Genomic DNA, 21,945 nt, shown 5'->3' on the forward strand with positions numbered 1-21,945 from the left:
AAGATGGCGGCCCCGCGTCTCGTCAGCGCCAGTAGGCAGTAGCGCTCGATGCTGCGTACCCTTATAAGATGTCTATGGGGGAAAAGGGCTGTGGATAGTCTTCTTCTGGGTCCTAACCAGAGTTGGCAGTAAGCAAATGTATCTCATTGTTGCTATCTGTGGTTGGGAGTAGACACTACTGTTTTGAACGCTTCTCTGATGCCAACTATGTTAATACATTAATCGGCTATTTAAAATAGAAATTACAATCACATTTATTAAGAGTGTTTGTACCAGGTCAGTGTATGTTTCGGCCATTGAATTTTATTTTTTATGAATGGAAATTGAAAAACAAAAACGATTGCTTTATTTGAATTTATTCTAAAATGCAAAAAAGGTTATTAAAAAACAACGTGTGTTTGTGTTTTGTTGTTAAAGAGCAACAACTTCGTATGAAAAAAAAGGTTTTCATTTCATATTTCGTATTACAAAAACGTAAACGCCAATAAATGTTTTTTTTTTCATTTGCAGACACCGGAAGTTTGTTTTTCAAAGTAAAAGTGGGATTATTACTTCGGTAGCCGTAAATGTCACTCTTGCTAAAATGTCTTTGGTTTCCTACATAAAAAATATATGTATGTATGTATATACATATGTATAGTATACTGTATACAAATAAATATTTAATAGAATGGAATTCCTTTTATTGTCACTATACACACTATACATATCTCCTTTTACAGCACAAATAGTATAGACTATTTACATAGTTACAGCTAAGTAAAATATGAAAACAAATATAGAAATACAGAAACAACAAATAAATTAAAAATAGAAAGATTGTGGAAGAAGGTCAAAGTTTGGTCAAAGTTTATTCATTTATATAGCACAATTTTTAAACAGCCATTAATTCCCAAAAACGATGTACAGATCAAAAACAGAAAGGTAAAATAAAAATAAAAATAAAAACAAGTACAGAACATTCCATGTATGAAACACAGCTAAACAAATAAATCAATACAATTGTAAAGACTACATTAGCACTACACAGAAACAGCAAACAACACTATAAATCAAATCAAATAAGGAATATGCTTACGAATAGTAAAATAAATCAATACAATTTTGATTTTAAAAAGTGGTATGTTTTTATTTGCACGGCAACATATACAAATAGTTAACACGAATTAAATTTAAATGCTTCTATAATATAAATATTTAAATGACATGAAAAAATAAAACAATAAAAACAACAATACACAATAGTACCCACATAAATATATTGATTGTGATTCCGATGTAAAGCAAACAAAGAAACAAACAAACCATTAAATTCTAAATGAGCTACAAGCAAATCCCCCTTCCTCCCCCCTCCCTGTGCGTGCGTGACCGTGCGTGTGACGTCATCGTCCTTAGTAACCCTCCGCGGCTGGCGTCTCTACGACACAAGACAACAAGATGGTGAGTCTTTTCTTTTCTTTTTTTAATTCACTAATTCACTCTCACCCAGCTCATCAAATAACCCTCGGTGCGGGGAAGATAAAAACGTGTACATTTCACCTCCGGACGCTGCTAATGCGAAGTCTGGCGTCGTTTGTGAATAAAATGGAGCCTTAGCTTCAGTTGTTAGGGTAGATTAGCTTAGCTAGCTTAGCCTAGTTAGCGCTAGCTGTTGTGCGTGGCCGTTATCTTAGCCTTCAGTCGGCGAAAACAACGCTTGGAACCTCATTTAAGAGCAGAAAATATTTTATGTGAATGAAAAAAATAAGTGTCAGCCATTACCTAATTGATAAATGTGTGTATAAGTATCAATCAATCATCAATCACCACTTCAAGATGGCGGCCCAATTTCTCACGTCACAGCAGCCAATGCTGCGTCTACTTATAAAATGTCTATGCCGTCGCCTGTGTTCGCTCTCCAACCCACAACGTTGACGGCTTTCTAGTTAACTGCTCATCTTTTTTTGGATGATTACAATCCGAACAACGTTGGTTCTGAACCAGTTGTAGTTCTAGGGCATTTATTGGTAGCCAGCAAGTTTAAGTTAAAGTTTAACTTTAACTTAACACCAGAAGTATATTACCTTGAGGGGCGTGGCTATATGATAGTTTTTGGTTTTTTGCATGCATAATATTGTGATAGTCCAGTCCATAGTGGATCTAACATAATATTGTGAGAGTCCAGTCCATAGTGGATCTAACATAATAGTGTGAGAGTCCAGTCCATAGTGGATCTAACATAATAGTATGAGAGTCCAGTCCATAGTGGATCTAACATAATAATGTGAGAGTCCAGTCCATAGTGGATCTAACATAATATTGTGAGAGTCCAGTCCATAGTGGATCTAACATAATAGTGTGAGAGTCCAGTCCATAGTGGATCTAACATAATAGTGTTAGAGTCCAGTCCATAGTGGATCTAACATAATAGTGTGAGAGTCCAGTCCATAGTGGATCTAACATAATAGTATGAGAGTCCAGTCCATAGTGGATCTAAAATAATAGTATGAGAGTCCAGTCCATAGTTGATCTAACATAATAGTATGAGAGTCCAGTCCGTAGTGGATCTAACATAATAGTGTGAGAGTCCAGTCCATAGTGGATCTAACATAATAGTGGGAGAGTCCAGTCCATAGTGGATCTAACATAATAGTATGAGAGTCCAGTCCATAGTGGATCTAACATATTATTGTGAGAGTCCAGTCCATAGTGGATCTTACATAATAGTGAGAGTCCAGTCCATAGTGGATGTAACATAATAGTGTGAGAGTCCAGTCCATAGTGGATCTAACATAATAGTGTGAGAGTCCAGTCCATAGTGGATCTAACATAATAGTATGAGAGTCCAGTCCATAGTGGATGTAACATAATAGTATGAGAGTCCAGTCCATAGTGGATCTAACATAATAGTATGAGAGTCCAGTCCATAGTTGATCTAACATAGTAGTATGAGAGTCCAGTCCATAGTGGATCTAACATAATAGTGGGAGAGTCCAGTCCATAGTGGATCTAACATAATAGTGGGAGAGTCCAGTCCATAGTGGATCTAACATAATAGTAGGAGAGTCCAGTCCATAGTGGATCTAACATAATAGTAGGAGAGTCAGGTCCATAGTGGATCTAACATAACAGTGTGAGAGTCCAGTCCATAGTGGATCTAACATAATAGTGTGAGAGTCCAGTCCATAGTGGATCTAACATAATAGTATGAGAGTCCAGTCCATAGTGGATCTAACATAATAGTATGAGAGTCCAGTCCATAGTGGATCTAACATAATAGTGTGAGAGTCCAGTCCATAGTGGACCTAACATAATAGTATACGAGTCCAGTCCATAGTGGATCTAACATAATCAGTGTTTCCCATAAACTGCCAAGATACCTGTGGCGGTGGGGGCGTGGTCACATGACATCATCGAGTAATTTGCATAATTTACTACAATGATATGATTTTCTCTAAAAAGGCTAAAAAAATGTATACTTATTAATAATAACAGTTTTGTTTTAAACGTCCATCCATACATTTTACAATATAATTACAACACTTTATGTACATATTTATATACAGATTTGAACAATAAGTTATTCACTGAAATATATCTATTAATTGTGGTTCTTACAAAAAATATATCTTATTAAAATATAAAAGCTAAAATGTCTTTTAATGCTCTGCCCCTTTAATTAGTGCATACTAAATAATTTAACTTTAGCCTACTACTACAACCATATTATTTACCAGCAACATAAAGTGAAACAGAGGCAGAGGTGTCCTGTCACAGTCAGTAACAAATAAACACAAAACAGTAGTGGTGGTAGATAGACACAGAGCTTCATCAAACATCTGATCCACTGAACAAAGAGCTCCAAAAATCTTGATCCTACACTTCTCTTTTTTAAAGTAAATCTGAACAGCCGATATGGGCATCCACATCAACTATATGATTTGCCTGAGAAGCTGGACAGGACACAAAAAAAAAAAACTATTTGTGGCGTCCTTAATTCTTTCGTGGCGGGCCGCCACAAATAAAAGAATGTGTGGGAAACACTGATAATAGTATGAGAGTCCAGTCCATAGTGGATCTAACATAATAGTATAAGAGTCCAGTCCATAGTGGATTTAACATAATAGTGTGAGAGACCAGTCCACAGTGGATCTAGCATAATATTGTGAGAGTCCAGTCCATAGTGGATCTAACATAATAGTGAGAGTCCAGTCCATAGTGGATCTATCCATCTGTGGTCACTTAATCTGTGCCCACCCCTCTCCACGCAGGAGAGGGGGGCAGAGCAGAAAACAGACGGCAGATCAACTGGTCTAAAAGGGGGGTCGATTTAAAGCAGGGGTGGGCAATTAATTTTTACCGGGGGCCGCATGAGCTACCCGAGCACTGCTGGAGGGCCACATCGACAATATTTCAAATAAATTTTGCTCAATATTATTTTTGATGTATACCGTAAGATAAATAATAATAATAATAATAATAATAGTAATACTTCAACATAGTGTGTGTAACAGCATTCCATGACTAATATATATAAATTAACATTAATAATAAATGACAGTAAAATAAGCACACGTATGACTGAGGAGTCATAGTGTAACTTTGTGTGGTGTTTGAGTTGTCCGACTTTTTGTGTGGCCTTAAACGCACCAGTGGTTTAGTGCTATGCGTGTTGGTGACAGATGACAAGTTGGTTTTGGCCTGGTTTGTACGGCAGAAAATGACTAGTTTTTCCAGATAGAATTGTTTTACTCATGTTTTTGGTGTGGTTATGTCCGAATATAAACAGTTTTGTTCAATAAAGTGATCGATATAATTCCTGTCCTCGAAGCATCTCGATAGACGTTACAATAATTGAACGGTGTTCAATTGAACGGTGTTGACGAACACCGTTAGGGTCGCTTGTTGTCACTGTCACTCAAAGTTGCATTGCAAAATTCCATAGAATAAATATGTTTATTTTGTTTAGAATTCAGATGGGATTTGATTTGGTGCGCGGCATATACTTGCTGCGCGCAGCGGACGCTTGAGCAGTGCGCAATTGCGCAGGCACGCACCTTAGGTGAGGGGACGTTGCTTTGCAGTTCATGTGTTGTTGAAAACACGGCATTCCTCATCAACTTTTCTCTTTTTAGCGTCTCGGGTGTAAACCGTGCATCACTTGTCGCTGCATGTGCACCTTCACTCGCAGGTTACACACGGACACACGGCCATAAATAATACTTTTCAAAATAAAAGCAGCACAGTTGTATTGCGCGCAGGACATAGATGTTTTTTCAACTTTATTTTGTAATTGCAGTTGTTCACATTCACTCACAATCACGCATACGTCCACACGGAAGTAATACAAATAACGATTTTCAAAACAAAAGCAGCACCGTTGTGTTGCACACTCGACATAGATACTTTTTAAAATTTATTTTGTAATTTATAATTGGCCTCACGCGGGCCGGACAGGGACGCACAAAGGGCCGGATGCGGGCCGCGGGCCGCAGAATGCCCAGGTCTGATTTAAAGGCTAGAGCATTGTTTTTCACTAGTGTGCCGTGAGATACAGTCTGGTGTGCCGTGGGAGATTATCTAGTTTCACCTATTTGGGTTAAAAATATTATTTGCAAACCAGTAATTATAGTCTGCAAATGATGTGTTGTTGTTGAGTGTCGGTGCTGTCTAGAGCTCAGCAGAGTAACCGTGTAATACTCTTTCATATCAGTAGGTGGCAGCCGGTAGCTAATTGATTTGTAGATGTCGGAAACAGTGGGAGGCAGTGTGCAGGTAAAAAGGTGTCTAATGCTTAAGCCAAAAATAAACAAAAGGTGAGTGCCCCTAAGAAAAGGCATTGAAGCTTAGGGAAGGCTATGCAGAACGAAACTAAAACTGAACTGGCTACAAAGGAGAAAAAAAAACAGAATGCTGGACGACAGCAAAGACTTACTGTGGAGCAAAGACGGCCAAACCTGACATGACAATCAACAATGTCCCCACAAAGTAGGATAAAAACAACTGAAATATTCTTGATTGCTAAAACAAAGTAGATGTGGGAAATATCGCTCAAAGGAAGACAAGAAACTGCTACAGGAAAATACCAAAAAAAGAGAAAAAGCCACCAAAATAGGAGCGCAAGACAAGAACTAAAACTTTACACACAGGAAGACAGCAACACACTCCAAATAAGTCAGGGCGTGATGTGACAGGTGGTGACAGTACACCTACTTTGAGACAAGAGCTATATTGATGCATGCTTGGTTATGCTTTAAAGTCATATCCAACAATTGTGACAATTACTTTTTACTGTCTATATCGGCTACTGAGTATACAAATGAGTTTTAAGATGGGACTTAAATGCTTCTACTGAGGTAGCATCTCTAACTGTTACCGGTAGGGCATTGCAAAGTGCTGGAGCCCGAATAGAAAACGCTCTATAGCCCGCAGACTCAGGGGTTGGAGATGCTCCATGAGGATGCTCTCAGCACAACAATGGCCGCCATCAATAACAACCGTGTTGTGACATTTTTTTGTTTTTGCAGGGATTGCTGTCAATCCTCCGCAAACTGAAGAGCACACCGGACCAGGAGGTGCGGATACTGCTGCTGGGGCTGGACAACGGTGGCAAGACCACACTGCTCAAGCAGCTGGCCTCCGAGGACATCAGCCACATCACCCCAACTCAGGTGAAACAGTACAGAGGCAAGCCAGCAGTGGTATATAACATAGTGCTTCACTTAGGCCATGTCTACACGAACACAGATACTTAATAAACGCATACTTAACTCTGGTATAGTAGGGGTGTAACGTTACGTGTATTTGTATTGAACCGTTTCGGTATGGGGGTTTCGGTTCAGTTTGCAGGTGCACCGAATGAGTTTCCACACGGACATATTAAGTAGCGTAACGCACGGCATGCTAGCAGCGACCGGGCTACGATAGACTGACCATACGTCCTCTTTTCACCGGACATGTCCTCTTTTGCGGGGCTGTCAGGGCGGAGTTTCTTAAATGCCTCAAATGTCCGGCATTTTTAGTTAGGGTTGCGTGTATTTTCAATGTACGTCCAGGGTTAAGAAGGGGTTAAAAACAAAACAAATTGTGCGCACAGCAGCATTGGTGAGGGAGGGGCAGAGAGAGAGAGAGAGAGAGAGAGTTATGATAAACGCGCATGCGTCGCCAGGCTCTGCTTTTTATCGATAGATTTATCAGATTTTATTTTTTATTATCTATAGCAGGGGTGTCAAAAGTGTGCCCCGGAGGCCATTTGCGGCCCACAGCTAGTGTTTTAAAGGCCCACGGCACATTCTAAAAATACTATTAAAAGAAACAAAAACATAACAAAAGTGAAATAAAAAAGGTTAAATGTAATTTCGAAAAAGTTGCAATGTTGACTAATAAAACAAAGCTGTTTTTTTTCTTTCAAACTGTCCTTGCTCAAAACATAATATTGAATCAAAATCAATGTTATTATGAATTATTGACCTATCCAAAGTTCCGATTACTTCACATCAAATATTCCACTAAGAAAAATATTTTTGGTGAAACATTTTGCAAATTTGGTAAATAAATAACCCAAAACATTTATATTTTGTTGTTTTCTTACTTTACCCAAAATGAACCAAACCGTGACCTCTAAACTGAGGTACGTACCGAACCGACATTTTTGTGTACCGTTACACCCCTAGCGTATGGGCCTCTTGTCCACACGCAGACGCATACTTTTGTCTTTAAAAACGCAGACTTTTGCAAACGCTGGCCAAAGTGTAGAGCGTCATTTTTCAACCATAACACACTAATGTGCCGTGAGATACAGTCTGGTGTGCCGTGGGAGATTATGTAATTTCACACAATTGGGTTAAAAATATTTTTTGCAAACCAGTAATTATAATCTGCAAATGTGCCGTTGTTGAGTGTCTGTACTGTCTAGAGCTCGGCAGAGTAACCGTGTAATACTCTTCCATATCAGTAGGTGGCTGCTTTGTAGATGTCGGGAACATGGTTCGTCGTGATCACAATATGTAAATAGGTAAAAAGGTATCTAACACTTAAACCAAAAACAAACAAAAGGCGAATGCCGCTAAGAAAAGGCATTGAAGCTTAGGGAAGGCTATGCAAGACGAAACTAAAACTGAACTGGCTGCAAAGTAAACAAAAACAGAATGCTGGACGACAGCAAAGACTTACAGAGACGGCGTCCACAAAGTACATCCGTACGTGACGTGACACTCAACAATGTCCCCACAAAGAAGGACAGCGTCCGCACAACTTAAAGAGTCTTGATTGCAAAAACAAAGCAGGTGCGAGGAATAGCGTTCAAGGAAGACATTAAAACTGCCACAGGAAAATACGGACAAAACAGGAAAAGCCACCACAATAGGAGCGCAAGACAAGAACTAAAACACTACACACAGGAAAACAGCAAAAAACTCAAAATAAGTCAGGGCGTGATGTGAGAGGTGGTGACAGTACACGTACTTTGAGACAAGAGCTATAGTGATGCATACTTAGTTATGGTTTAAAGTCATATCCAACCATTGCGAGAATGACTTTTTATTGTCAATATCGGCTACTGAGTTTCATTTTTTAATGTTTTCTGCTGGTGGTGTGCCTCAGAGTTTTTTCAATGAAAAAAATGTGCCTTGGCTCAGAAAAGGTTGAAAAACACTGGTGTAGAGATCCAAAACTCTCCGCTCAGCGTATGCGTGTACACGGCACAAACAGATGACTCGTGACGTCACGGTTGTGCGCTGTCTTTTCCAAGCTCAACAACACTGCCTTGCTGCCTTTAAATACACTATAAAGAGGAATTATTGTATGTTTGAACGTAAACATGCTGCTATTTTCACTCAACCTCAATAAAAAAGACACATCAAAATGGGCTTTGCGACACTCCCGCCGGCGCAAATGACAGTCAGCTGTTTTGGATTTGATCGCTGTGGAACATCCACCCGATGGGACAATATTGACAAGCAAGGTTTTTTGCTTTGTGTCATAAAAAAGGTGCAACATTCGCTCATGTTTTTAGTCCTTGTTTAACGACAAATCATGAAGTTAACTTACGTGTGTTGCTTCCATTCTTGAAGATGGAGCGACCGTGCTCGCGGCGTAAAAAGTGAGCAAGCAACTAAAAAAAAACCCATTATGTAGCGTCCTCCTTGTAGTGCAGACCTGAGCAAATTAAGGCCCGGGGGCCACATGCGGCCCGTTAAGCTTTTCAATCTGGCCCGCCAGACATTCCCAAAAAAAATATTTTAGATCTTTAAGATGGAAAGTGTAGCTGCCATTATGATGTGCAGTGATGTTTTCTAATGACCGTAAGTCTTCAACTATACAAAGTATTTCAATGCTTGGAATCTGCGCTTTTGGATGATATACCAGTTACTATGGTCATCTAATTAGTTACTATGTGATTTAGGGCTATATAAATAAACATTGATTGATTGATTGATACTATGGTCATCTAATTCGTTACTATGGTAATCTAATTAGTTACTATGGTCATCTAATTAGTTACTATGGTAAACTAAGTAGTTACTATGGTCATCTAATGAGTTACTATGGTCATCTAATTAGTTACTATGGTAATCTAATTAGTTACTATGGTCATATAATTAGTTACTATGGTAATCAACATCACAGCTGCTCAGACGAGGCACCAAGCAGTGTGGGTGGGAAGTGTTTCCACAGACGCGGAAGGAGATTTTCACAACAAAGTTCTAAAGCTTAGTGATATATCAGATGTATCAGATTGTAGGTGGGTTTATTTTGTACCCTTCGTGTTTATATTTCACTGTTTGTTGCATTTTTGTTGCGTTTCACTTGATTGTAAAATATGTCGATCGAAAGGGGGTGTGACATTCATATTTTGTCAATATTCAGTGTTTTATCCTTCATAGAAAAAAATAAAATTCCATTACGTTTTTTAAGGCGGTCTGTCATGACGTTTTTAGCATTCATTCAGACATTATTGTGAGGTTTTGTATTAGTGTTCCTAAAAATAGATATACCGGCCCCGAGACACATTTTTCTCTCTAAATGTGGCCCCCGAGTCAAAATAATTGCCCAGGCCTGTTGTAGTGTGTACTAGGGTTGCAAAGGGGTGGAAAGTTTCCGGTAATTTTCCGAAAACTTTCGGGAAATTAACCACGGTAAATTAAGCTCAGGAAGTTTGGAAATATTGACCATTTTTTGATTATTCAAAGTTGGACAGCGTCCACGGGAATTAATGGGAATATATGGGAATTAATAGGGAATTACAATAATGATATATTATTGGGCACTTGTCTATATGCTGCTTCATCTTTGTGGCATTTTTGACGTAGCTCTTAGCACAGTTTTTGCAAATGTACACAGCCTTTCCACCTACATTGGTTGGGGTGAAATGTATCCACACATCAGATGGTTTACGTGGTATTATTCTGTTTATATTTATTTATTCTTGTAAAACACTAATGCAATGCCACACAGATATAAATAGTCAGCTAAACAGTTGGAGTAGTCTTTAAAAATATTTTACTGATGGATGGACAAATGAATAGAAATAGGCTAGATCAATAAATGAACACTCAATCAGCATGCTAAATCACACTATAACCTACATTCTTGTATGACAACAGAACTATAACCTACATTCTTGTATGACAACAGAACTATAACCTACATTCTTGTATGACAACAGAACTATAACCTACATTCTTGTAAGGCGACTTTGGGTACTTAGAAAAGCGCTATATAAATCCCAGGTATTATTATTATTATTATTATCATTGTATGACAACAGAACTATAACCTACATTCTTGTATGACAACAGAACTATAACCTACATTCTTGTATGACAACAGAACTATAACCTACATTCTTGTATGACAACAGAACTATAACCTACATTCTTGTAAAGCGACTTTGGGTACTTAGAAAAACGCTATATAAATCCCAGGTATTATTATTATTATTATTGTATGACAACAGAACTATAACCTACATTATTGTATGACAACAGAACTATAACCTACATTCTTGTAAAGCGACTTTGGGTACTTAGAAAAGCGCTATATAAATCCCAGGTATTATTATTATTATTATTATTGTATGACAACAGAACTATAACCTACATTCTTGTATGACAACAGAACTGTAACCTACATTCTTGTATGACAACAGAACTATAACCTACATTCTTGTATGACAACAGAACTATAACCTACATTCTTGTATGACAACAGAACTGTAACCTACATTCTTGTATGACAACAGAACTATAACCTACATTCTTGTATGACAACAGAACTATAACCTACATTCTTGTATGACAACAGAACTATAACCTACATTCTTGTATGGCAACAGAATGGCTAGCAGAACAGAAGGCAGAGGAAACTACACCTTTTGATTTAGTATTTGCCAGTTGAACTTTACAGATCACAACAAAAGGTAAATTCGGATCGCTAACGTTGTTAGCATAAATGAATGGGATTTAACATAGAGAAAATTAGCATCACGGCTAACAGAGAAATATTTTCGGTTCATTATGAGACTGTGGCGGTACATAAACCTAGCTAGCTAGAGATATTGACCCCAAAATCATTTAACAAGTACAGGAATAGCTAGCTAGCTTGAGTGGAAGTCTGCTGGAGTAGTCTACAGTCATACAGTAACAAGCAATTACACCTCTATTCAACTTAAATACCATAGATCAAATATATTTACCCCAGTAATATCAAAACTTACCTGACCATATGAAGTCTTTGGGCTCAAATACTAGTGTGGAATAGCCCTGCTGTAGTGTGTAGCATGCTGGGAATTATCTGTGCATGTGATGGATAAATGCACTGCACATGTGATGGAGGAATGCACAGTGCAGGGTTGAAATTCTACTGAATTTGCATTAAATCAGGTTGTTTTAGCTAATAATCATGCTGCAAGATCTAGCATGTTGCATTCAATGTTTATTCCCATTAATTCCCGTTAATTCCAATATATTCCCGTTAATTCCCATGGAAAGTTTCCAATTTTGAATATACCCGGAATTTTGCAACCCTAGTGTGTACTGATGTTAAATACAACATACACTTCATTACACATGTACCATATCACTATATCCATGATTAAATGCTTTATAAATCCCTTAAACATGCAACATGGTTTCCTTGGCTCGTTAGTGCGTGCTGATTTTAGAAATAATGTAGACTTCACTGCACATGATGTAATACTTCACCATGTTGCAGAACATGTTATAATTTTATGAGTGTTGGGTTTCAGCAGCATAAGCGTGCAATCACTCTTTAATAATGTTCCCATGGCTTTGTGCAGGCTGGTTTTAAAGAGAATGTACATGTCATTGTACATCTGTAGTCGATCAAAATAAACATAATAGGAGGTGTAACGCCACCAAGTCAGATATTGCTTTTTTCAGGCTTCTGATTGGACAAAATGTGTAAGACAGCAAGTGTATGTGTTTGTGTGTAGACATAGACACTTTTGAAACTACACTTGTGTGGATGGAGATTGTTTTAACCCCAAATATGTGTTTTTGAAAGTCTCCGTGTTCGTGTGGACCTGGCCTTAGTTGTTAACATGTACACTCTGCACGCGCTCTCCTTTAGGGATTCAACATCAAGAGTGTCCAGTCTCAGGGTTTCAAGCTGAACGTTTGGGACATCGGAGGCCAGAGGAAGATCAGACCGTATTGGAGGAACTATTTTGAAAACACTGACGTGCTCGTAAGTAGTGTGCTAACTGCTAACCGTGACGTTGTTCCACACGCCTGCTGTATGGAGGAAAATGACTGCCAAAACTCCACAAACACACGCAAATGTTTTACTCACGCCCAACGATTTGCATGGAAAATGAACAATTTATTTCAATATATTAAAGAAAAAAACGATTTGCAAGTTAAAAAACTATTTTCTGCAAGAAAAAAACTATTTTCTGCAAGAAAAAAACTATTTTCTGCAAGAAAAAAACTATTTTCTGCAAGAAAAAAACTATTTTCTGCAAGAAAAAAACGATTCGCACGTATTAAAAACCAGGGCTGTCAAACGATTAAAATATTTAATGGCGATTAATCGCAGTTTGTTAGTTAACTCAGAATTATTTGCGATTAATCTCCAACAAAGTGAATTTTTCGTCATTAATAGGTGTACCCTCGACATAGATTTTCAAATTTTTATTACCATGACTGGACAATTAATTTGCTTTAATTAAATGCTTTTTATAACATTATGCTTTTTTTTAAATAATAAACACACTTTTAATGAGAATTTTAAAAAAAATACCTGCAGTGCGTTGGGGTCTTGCCACATGTTGTATTTTGTAAGGATGCATAGTTTGTATTCCTGCTGTAGAAGCACTTGCATTCAGAGGGGGAGCTACATCATGTTTAGATACCAATTTCTTTCAATATATTAAAGAAAATAAAAACATTTGCAAGTTAAAAAAAACTATTTTCTGCAAGAAAAAAACGATTCGCAAGTATTAAAAAACTAGGGCTGTTAAACGAATACAATATTTAATGGCGATTAATCGCAGTTTGTTAGTTAACTCAAAATTATTTACCGTTAATCGCCAACAAACTTAATTTTTCGTCATTAAAAGGTGCACCCTCGACATAGATTTTCCAATTTTTATTACCATGACTGGACAATTAATTTGCTTTAATTAAATTCTTTTTTTTAACATTATGCTCTTTTTTATAATTAACACATTTTTTATGAGAATTTAAAAAAAAATACCTGCAGTGCGTTGGTGTCTTGCCATATGCTGTATTTTGTAAGAATACATACTTTGTATTCCTGCTGTAGAAGCACTTGCATTCAGAGGGGGAGCTACATCATGTTTAGATACCAATTTCTTTCAATATATTAAAGAAAATAAAAAAATTTGCAAGTTAAAAAAAAACTATTTTCTGCAAGGAAAAAAACGATTCGCAAGTATTAAAAAACTAGGGCTGTTAAACGAATAAAATATTTAATGGCGATTAATCGCAGTTTGTTAGTTAACTCAAAATTATTTGCGATTAATCGCCAACAAAGTTAATTTTTCGTCATTAATAAGTGTACCCTCAACATAGATTTTCCAATTTTTATTACCATGACTGGACAATTAATTTGCTTTAATTAAATGCTTTTTATAACATTATGCTTTTTTTTTTATAATACACACACTTTTAATGAGAATTTAAAAAAAAATACCTGCAGTGCGTTGGTGTCTTGCCACATGTTGTATTTTGTAAGGATGCATAGTTTGTATTCCTGCTGTAGAAGCACTTGCATTCAGAGGGGGAGCTACATCATGTTTAGATACCAATTTCTTTCAATATATTAAAGAAAAAAAACAAATTTGCAAGTAAAAAAATTTCTGCAAGAAAAAAACGATTCGCAAGTATTAAAAAACTAGGGCTGTTAAACGAATAAAATATTTAATGGCGATTAATCGCAGTTTGTTAGTTAACTCAAAATTATTTACCGTTAATCGCCAACAAACTTAATTTTTCGTCATTAAAAGGTGTACACTCGACATAGATTTTCCAATTTTTCTTACCATGACTGGACAATTAATTTGCTTTAATTAAATTCTTTTTTTTAACATTGTGCTCTTTTTTATAATAAACACACTTTTAATGAGAATTTAAAAAAAATACCTGCAGTGCGTTGGTGTCTTGCCAGATGTTGTATTTTGTAAGGATGCATAGTTTGTATTCCTGCTGTAGAAGCACTTGCATTCAGAGGGGGAGCTACATCATGTTTAGATACCAATTTCTTTCAATATATTAAAGAAAATAAAAATAATTTGCAAGTTAAAAAAAACTATTTTCTGCAAGGAAAAAAACGATTCACAAGTATTGAAAAACTAGGGCTGTTAAACGAATCAAATATTTAATGGCGATTAATCGCAGTTTGTTAGTTAACTCAAAATTATTTGCGATTAATCGCCAACAAAGTTAATTTTTCGTCATTAATAAGTGTACCCTCAACGTAGATTTTCACATTTTTATTACCATGACTGGACAATTAATTTTCTTTAATTAAATGCTTTTTTTAACATTATGCTTTTTTTTTTATAATAAACACACTTTTAATGAGAATTTAAAAAAAAATACCTGCAGTGCGTTGGTGTCTTGCCAGATGTTGTATTTTGTAAGAATACATAGTTTGTATTCCTGCTGTAGAAGCACTTGCATTCAGAGGGGGAGCTACATCATGTTTAGATACCAATTTCTTTCAATATATTAAAGAAAATAAAAAAATTTGCAAGTTAAAAAAAACTATTTTCTGCAAGGAAAAAAACGATTCGCAAGTATTAAAAAACTAGGGCTGTTAAACGAATAAAATATTTAATGGCGATTAATCGCAGTTTGTTAGTTAACTCAAAATTATTTACCGTTAATCGCCAACAAACTTAATTTTTCGTCATTAAAAGGTGTACACTCGACATAGATTTTCACATTTTTATTACCATGACTGGACAATTAATTTGCTTTAATGAAATGCTTTTTTTTAACATTATGCTCTTTTTTTTTTATAATAAACACACTTTTAATGAGAATTTAAAAAAAAATACCTGCAGTGCGTTGGTGTCTTGCCGGATGTTGTATTATGTAAGAATACATAGTTTGTATTTCTGCTGTAGAAGCACTTGCATTCAGAGGGGGAGCTACATCATGTTTAGATACCAATTTCTTTCGATATATTAAAGAAAATAAAAACAATTGCAAGTTAAAAAAAACTATTTTCTGCAAGAAAAAAACGATTCACAAGTATTGAAAAACTAGGGCTGTTAAACGAATCAAATATTTAATGGCGATTAATCGCAGTTTGTTAGTTAACTCAAAATTATTTACCGTTAATCGCCAACAAACTTAATTTTTCGTCATTAAAAGGTACACCCTCGACATAGATTTTCCAATTTTTATTACCATGACTGGACAATTAATTTGCTTTAATTCAATTCTTTTTTTTAACATTATGCTCTTTTTTATAATAAACACACTTTTAATGAGAATTTTAAAAAAAATACCTGCAGTGCGTTGGTGTCTTGCCAGATGCTGTATTTTGTAAGAATACATAGTTTGTATTCCTGCTGTAGAAGCACTTGCATTCAGAGGGGGAGCTACATCATGTTAAGATACAAATTTCTTTCAATATATTAAAGACAAAAAAAATTTGCAAGTTAAAGAACCGTTAAGCGAATAATTTTTTTACTTGAATAAAATGTTTTTTTTTATTTTCACTTGCAAATCGTTTTTTTACTTGCTGGAGAAGGTTTTTTTTTTCCCCTTGGAAATCTCTTTTGTAAAGTAAATCTGTACAGCCGATATGGACATCTAACATCAACAATATGATTTGCCTGAGTAGCTGGACAGTGTTTTTTTTCTTGCATAAGTTTTTTTTTTTTACTTGCAGGAAAGAAAATGTTTGACATCCAAATCGTTTGTTTACTTGCAGATTTAAAACATTTTTTAAATTGCGAATCGTTTTTTTAAGTGCTGGAAAAAGGGCGTACGGCAGGTTTTTGTACGTACGCAAGCTTTGTACATGAGGCCCCTGGTCTCTTGATATTTTTCCATGAAAGGGCTATTACTCTCTTGCCCAGCAATATACCCAAGTGCACAAAGTATTGTTGATTCTTTTTAAGGGTCATATTTTCTGGGTACAAACAACTGTGGAACCAACGGCAGTTGAATTTGTAGAAAGTCTTTGATGCGTGGGTTTACGTCTTGCCAAAATGGTTAGATTTCTCTACACAGCCAAACTCAATGGACAAATGTACCTTTTTCCTCCCCACACTTCATGCAAGTATCAGCTATTTCTTGATTATATTTGTGGAGTTTTTCTCAAAGGTTTTTTTTTTAAATGAAGACAATTCTTTTGTTTAGTTTTTACTGGCGAATCATTGGGTGTGAGTTAAACCATTTTTGTGTGTTTGTGGAGTTTTGCCAGTGGTTTCACTCCACACTGCTGCAGACTCTTACTTCTTTGTCTGCCTGCTTGCAGATTTATGTGATTGACAGCGCTGACAGGAAGAGGTTTGAGGAGACGGGTCAGGTAGGTCAACTTATGCACTGTCATGGCGTTATTACAGTCTCGTTCCGTCTCAATTATATTCTGTCACGCCCCACCAAAGAGTGGCCCGCCTCACTATTTAAGAAGCACTGCAATAAATGGCCTGTTTAGAACTTCTCACAGTTAAAATTTTTCTCAGAATTTTTTTAGTGAATGTTTATTTATTTCTCTCTGTGTCAAGATATACGCTATTACGCTATTGCCTCTCACGCCCCCCACCTCATACATATCACGGCGCCGTCCCACTCTGAGTTACACTGCGTTGTTCGCATTGTCAACGTGACTAAACATGCCTAAAAGTGAGCCACAACCAAGGAAACTGCACTCGTTTTTTTGTCAGCGGGTACCTTGCAAATTGTCAGTTTCAAACACTGATGACATCTATTAAACAAGACAAGAAGCAAGGAATTAAACAGAGACAGAATTAAATTTGGCTCAATTGAGAAGAGACGTCTGGACTGTACTCTTTGTACGGTCTCACCACGCTCTGGCGAAAGATTGTACGCCTCCTCTTTTGTTTGGACTTTCCCTGATTACATGGCAACAGCTGTTTCTAAGGGACGGGGGTCGTAAACATCCATCGCCTTTGATTACAAACAGTTCAAAGAAAAGGTCGTAAAACAGTTCAAAGAAACGGTCCCTGGAGGGGGGTCAGGTCCTGCTTCCTCTTCGCTTTGTAGTTCAATATCTTTCTGTTGATTATAATACATCAAAGAAACAACAACAACGCCGGGAACTCATTGAAACACAAAGTTTTGTTATAACTTAGATACAATTATTCTGACACAAATGTACTTTGTTACTTATCTACTGAAATCTCAACATTATCTTGAAAAAAAAAAATACAATAGTCCTTCCTCGCCACATCATGCTTCAAATATTGTAGCTTCCCCACATTGCAGATTGTTTAAAGCATACTTTGGCCTAAAATAAATGGTAAATTAATATGTCCTTTATGTATAACCAGGCAGTATTTCTTTTATTTCTATACTTTAATGTGCCGATAATCAAATATAGTAACAAAGCGGCGCTTCTGTGTCCGGGTTAAGAAGAAATACTGCTAAAATGGCGGCTAATCTTCACCGCAACAATCACGTTGACCAACTTTTGGCAAAACAACTTTTTGATGGCCTTCATCTTTGACTCCTGCCTTATCAATAACACATCTCCACATTGGCAACCTTTTGACGCGAGTGATATCAAAAGTCAAAACGGTACAGCGTCGTAGGGACGTAGCAGTACTCGGTGGGACATGCAACGCTAATGCTAACAACACAGCGTGTGTGTGTGTGCTCTTGGAAGAGGCTCCACTGAACGAGATGTAATCTCGTGTAAAAAAAGGCCGCTTTGACGTCTTTCTCCGGGAAAAGTCTTGTGTCATCACAGTCGATTCTTCCATACCTGCAAGCGTCATTAATGTACTCCTCGCGAATGGTCTTTTTTTGTAACTCCACAGCGATTCCATTAGTTATCCATTAAATTGTGCCATGTAAAAGCAGCAATAGATTTCATGGTAAAATTGTGAAATTTACTGTGGTTCTTACAGCATTTTTCTCTAAATGAAAAAAACGGCACTTTTTTTTTTTACTGTAATAAACTGTGGTGCCGTTTTGGCATTTACAGTAATACACCGAAAACTCTACAGTTGTTGATTTGCGGTAAAAAACAAAAAACAAACTGGCAGCTGAGGTGCCAAAATTTTACTGTAAAATTGCATTTTTTTTTTAAATTTACAGTAAAAAAAAACAAATGTAAATTTGACAGTAAAATTCTGGCAACTGAGCTGACTTTTTTTAAACCAGAAAAACAGAAGTACTGTTTTTCCATTTACAGTAATATACACTACATTTTGAGGTGAAATTATTGCAACTTACCATGTTTTTTTTACTTTTTTTATTCTGCTCATAAAATGCATTAAAAATGGTGTAATAATAGTATTTACTTTTAGAAGCGGCCCTCTTGGGCCAAACATAACCACTTTGACACCTCTGATGTACAGGTATTAGAAAAGAGAAGTGTGAGATACCTCTCTTGTTGCCTTATTTGTATTTGACGTCATTAAATGTTTGGGTACAAAAAAAACAAAAACACTGGCAGCTAAGGTGCCAAAATTTTACTGTTAAATTGCAGTTTTTTTTAATTTACAGTTAAAAAACAAATGTACATTTTACAGTAAAATTCTGGCAACTGAGCTGCCTTTTTTTAACCATAAAAACAGCAGTACGGTTTTTACATTTACAGTAATATACACTACATTTTGAGGTGAAATTATTGCAACTTACCATATTTTTTTTTACATTTAAAAAAATTTTACTAATAAAATGCATTAAAAATGGCGTAATAATAGTATTTACTTTTAGAAGCGGCCCTCTTGGGCCAAACATAACCACTTTGACACCTCTGATGTACAGGTATTAGAAAAGAGAAGTGTGAGATACCTCTCTTGTTGCCTTATTTGTATTTGACGTCATTAAATGTTTGGGTATATTTTTATTGAACAAAACCAGTTTTCTTTTAAGTAATATCGCAAATTATGTTCACTTAAATATTGTCTAATTATGCAAAAATATATGATCGAACATTCAAACCATTTTTGAAATAGAAATAAATACTAATAATGATGATTTCAAAGCAAGTTATCCATTAAATTGTGCAATGTAAAAGTAGCAATAGATTTCATGGTAAAATTGTGAAATTTACTGTGTTTTTTTACAGCATTTTTCTCTATATGAAAAAAACTACTTTTTTTTACTGTAATAAACTGTGGTGTTGTTTTGGCATTTACAGTAATACACCGAAAAATCTACAAAAAAAACAAAACACACTGGCAGCTCAGGTGCCAAAATTTGACTGTAAAATTGCATTTTTTTAAATTTACAGTAAAAAAAAACTAATGTACATTTTACAGTAAAATTCTAGAAACTGAACTGCCTTTTTTTAACCATAAAAAAACAGTACTGTTTTTACATTTACAGTAATATACACTACATTTTGAGGTGAAATTATTGCAACTTACCATATTTTTTTTTACATTTAAAAAAAATCTACTAATAAAATGCATTAAAAATGCCGTAATAATAGTATTTACTTTTAGAAGCGGCCCTCTTGGGCCAAACATAACCACTTTGACACCTCTGATGTACAGGTATTAGAAAAGAGAAGTGTGAGATACCTCTCTTGTTGCCTTATTTGTATCTGACGTCATTAAATGTTTGCGTATATTTTTATTGAACAAAACCAGTTTTCTTTTAAGTAATATAGAAATGTATCACAGCTGTTGATCTATTTCATGGAGGAATGTAATGAATCATAGAACTGGCACCCAATGTTATTAAAAAAGTCCTCACTTCAATTGTGCTTCAAATGCAGTGCAGTACTGGGCTGCAACCAGCAGAGGTGCTGTTGAGTCTGCCTTGTTAAGTTAAAAATCGAATTAAAATGCGCACAGAAAAAACAAATGTATTGATGGGGAGGTTGAGAATGGGCGTTGTGGTGTTTTCCAGGAGCTGGCCGAGTTATTGGACGAGCAGAAGCTGAGCGGCGTCCCCGTGCTCATCTTCGCCAACAAACAAGACCTGCTGACGGCCGCCCCGGCCTCCGAGATCGCCGAGGGCCTCAACCTTCACACCATCCGCGACCGCATCTGGCAGATCCAGTCCTGCTCCGCCCTCACCAGCGAAGGCATCCAGGTACCCCCCCCATCACTCACGCGCCCGTTTCTCGCACCTCCGCATGGGTCACAATCTCCCTCTCCCCGCAGGAGGGCATGAACTGGGTGTGCAAGAGCGTCAACTCCAAGAAAAAATAGCATTTTTTTTGTGTAGTCTTTTCCTCAGGAGGAACCGCAGCAGCACACGAGAACGTAGACGCACACACACACTCGCGCCTTAACAGCGGGATACACTTGTGAATGTACACACACACGCACACACACTACTAATCCAACATGGAGTTTTTAAGCTAACAGCTGCTGGTGTTTTGAAGCTTTTTCATCATGGACCTCCTAACATACCAGCAGCTTGTCTCGCAAACATCCCTCATGTAGGGAGGTTCATTTGTGTCTACATTACCAAAGCTTTTTTTGGACGCTAAAATTATATAGCTGAATTAAAAAAAATAAAAAAAATTTTACATTAAATGTATTCCTTTTTTTAGCAAAATTTGCGTGTTTAAAAATGTTGGTAAAAAAAATGGAGTGTAGAAAAATTCAGTGCAGAAAAATGTGTCGCTTCAAATATACCGTATTTTTCAGATTATAAATCGCTCCGGCCGAAAATGCATAATAAAGAAGGAAAAAACCATAAAGCAAATTTTTCGGACTATAATTCGGAGTTTTTTTCATAGTTTGGCCGGGGGTGCGACTTATACTCAGGAGCGACTTATGTGTGAAATTATTAACACATCAGCGTAAAATATCAAATAATATTATTTATCTCATTCACGTAAGGGACTAGACGTATAAGATTTCATGGGATTTAGCGATTAGGAGTGACAGATTGTTTGGTAAACGTATAGCATGTTCTATATGTTATAGTTATTTGAATGACTCTTACCATAATATGTTACGTTAACATACCAGTCGGTTATTTATGCCTCATATAACGTACACTTATTCAGCCTGTTGTTCACTATTCTTTATTTATTTTAAATTGCCTTTCAAATGTCTATTCTTGGTGTTGGCTTTTATCAAATAAATTTCCCCCAAAAATGCGACTTATACTCCAGTGCGATTTATATATGTTTTTTTTCCCTTCTTTATTATGCATTTTCGGCCGGTGCGACTTATACTCCGGAGCGACTTATAGTACGGAAAATACGGTAACTGAATTTTTTTAACCATTTTTTTTTACATTAAATTTCTTTTTTTTTTTTTTAGCAAAATTTGCGTGTTTAAAAATGTTGGTAAAAATAATGGTA

At 36.3% G+C, this 21,945-nt stretch overlaps 1 protein-coding gene across 1 annotated transcript; it reads left to right on the forward strand.

Moving 5' to 3' along the window:
• The first annotated feature begins 1,368 nt into the window (after positions 1-1,368).
• arl3b (ADP ribosylation factor like GTPase 3b) lies at positions 1,369-21,491 on the forward strand. The gene is made up of 6 exons (XM_062055148.1): positions 1,369-1,440; positions 6,507-6,650; positions 12,571-12,687; positions 16,960-17,010; positions 20,532-20,717; positions 20,789-21,491. The coding sequence occupies exons 1-6, from the start codon at positions 1,438-1,440 to the stop codon at positions 20,834-20,836; spliced, it is 549 nt and encodes a 182-aa protein (XP_061911132.1). The 5' UTR covers positions 1,369-1,437; the 3' UTR covers positions 20,837-21,491.
• The last annotated feature ends 454 nt before the right edge of the window (positions 21,492-21,945 follow it).

The sequence above is a fragment of the Entelurus aequoreus genome, linkage group LG08 (assembly GCF_033978785.1).
Source record: "Entelurus aequoreus isolate RoL-2023_Sb linkage group LG08, RoL_Eaeq_v1.1, whole genome shotgun sequence".
Lineage (NCBI taxonomy): Eukaryota > Metazoa > Chordata > Actinopteri > Syngnathiformes > Syngnathidae > Entelurus > Entelurus aequoreus.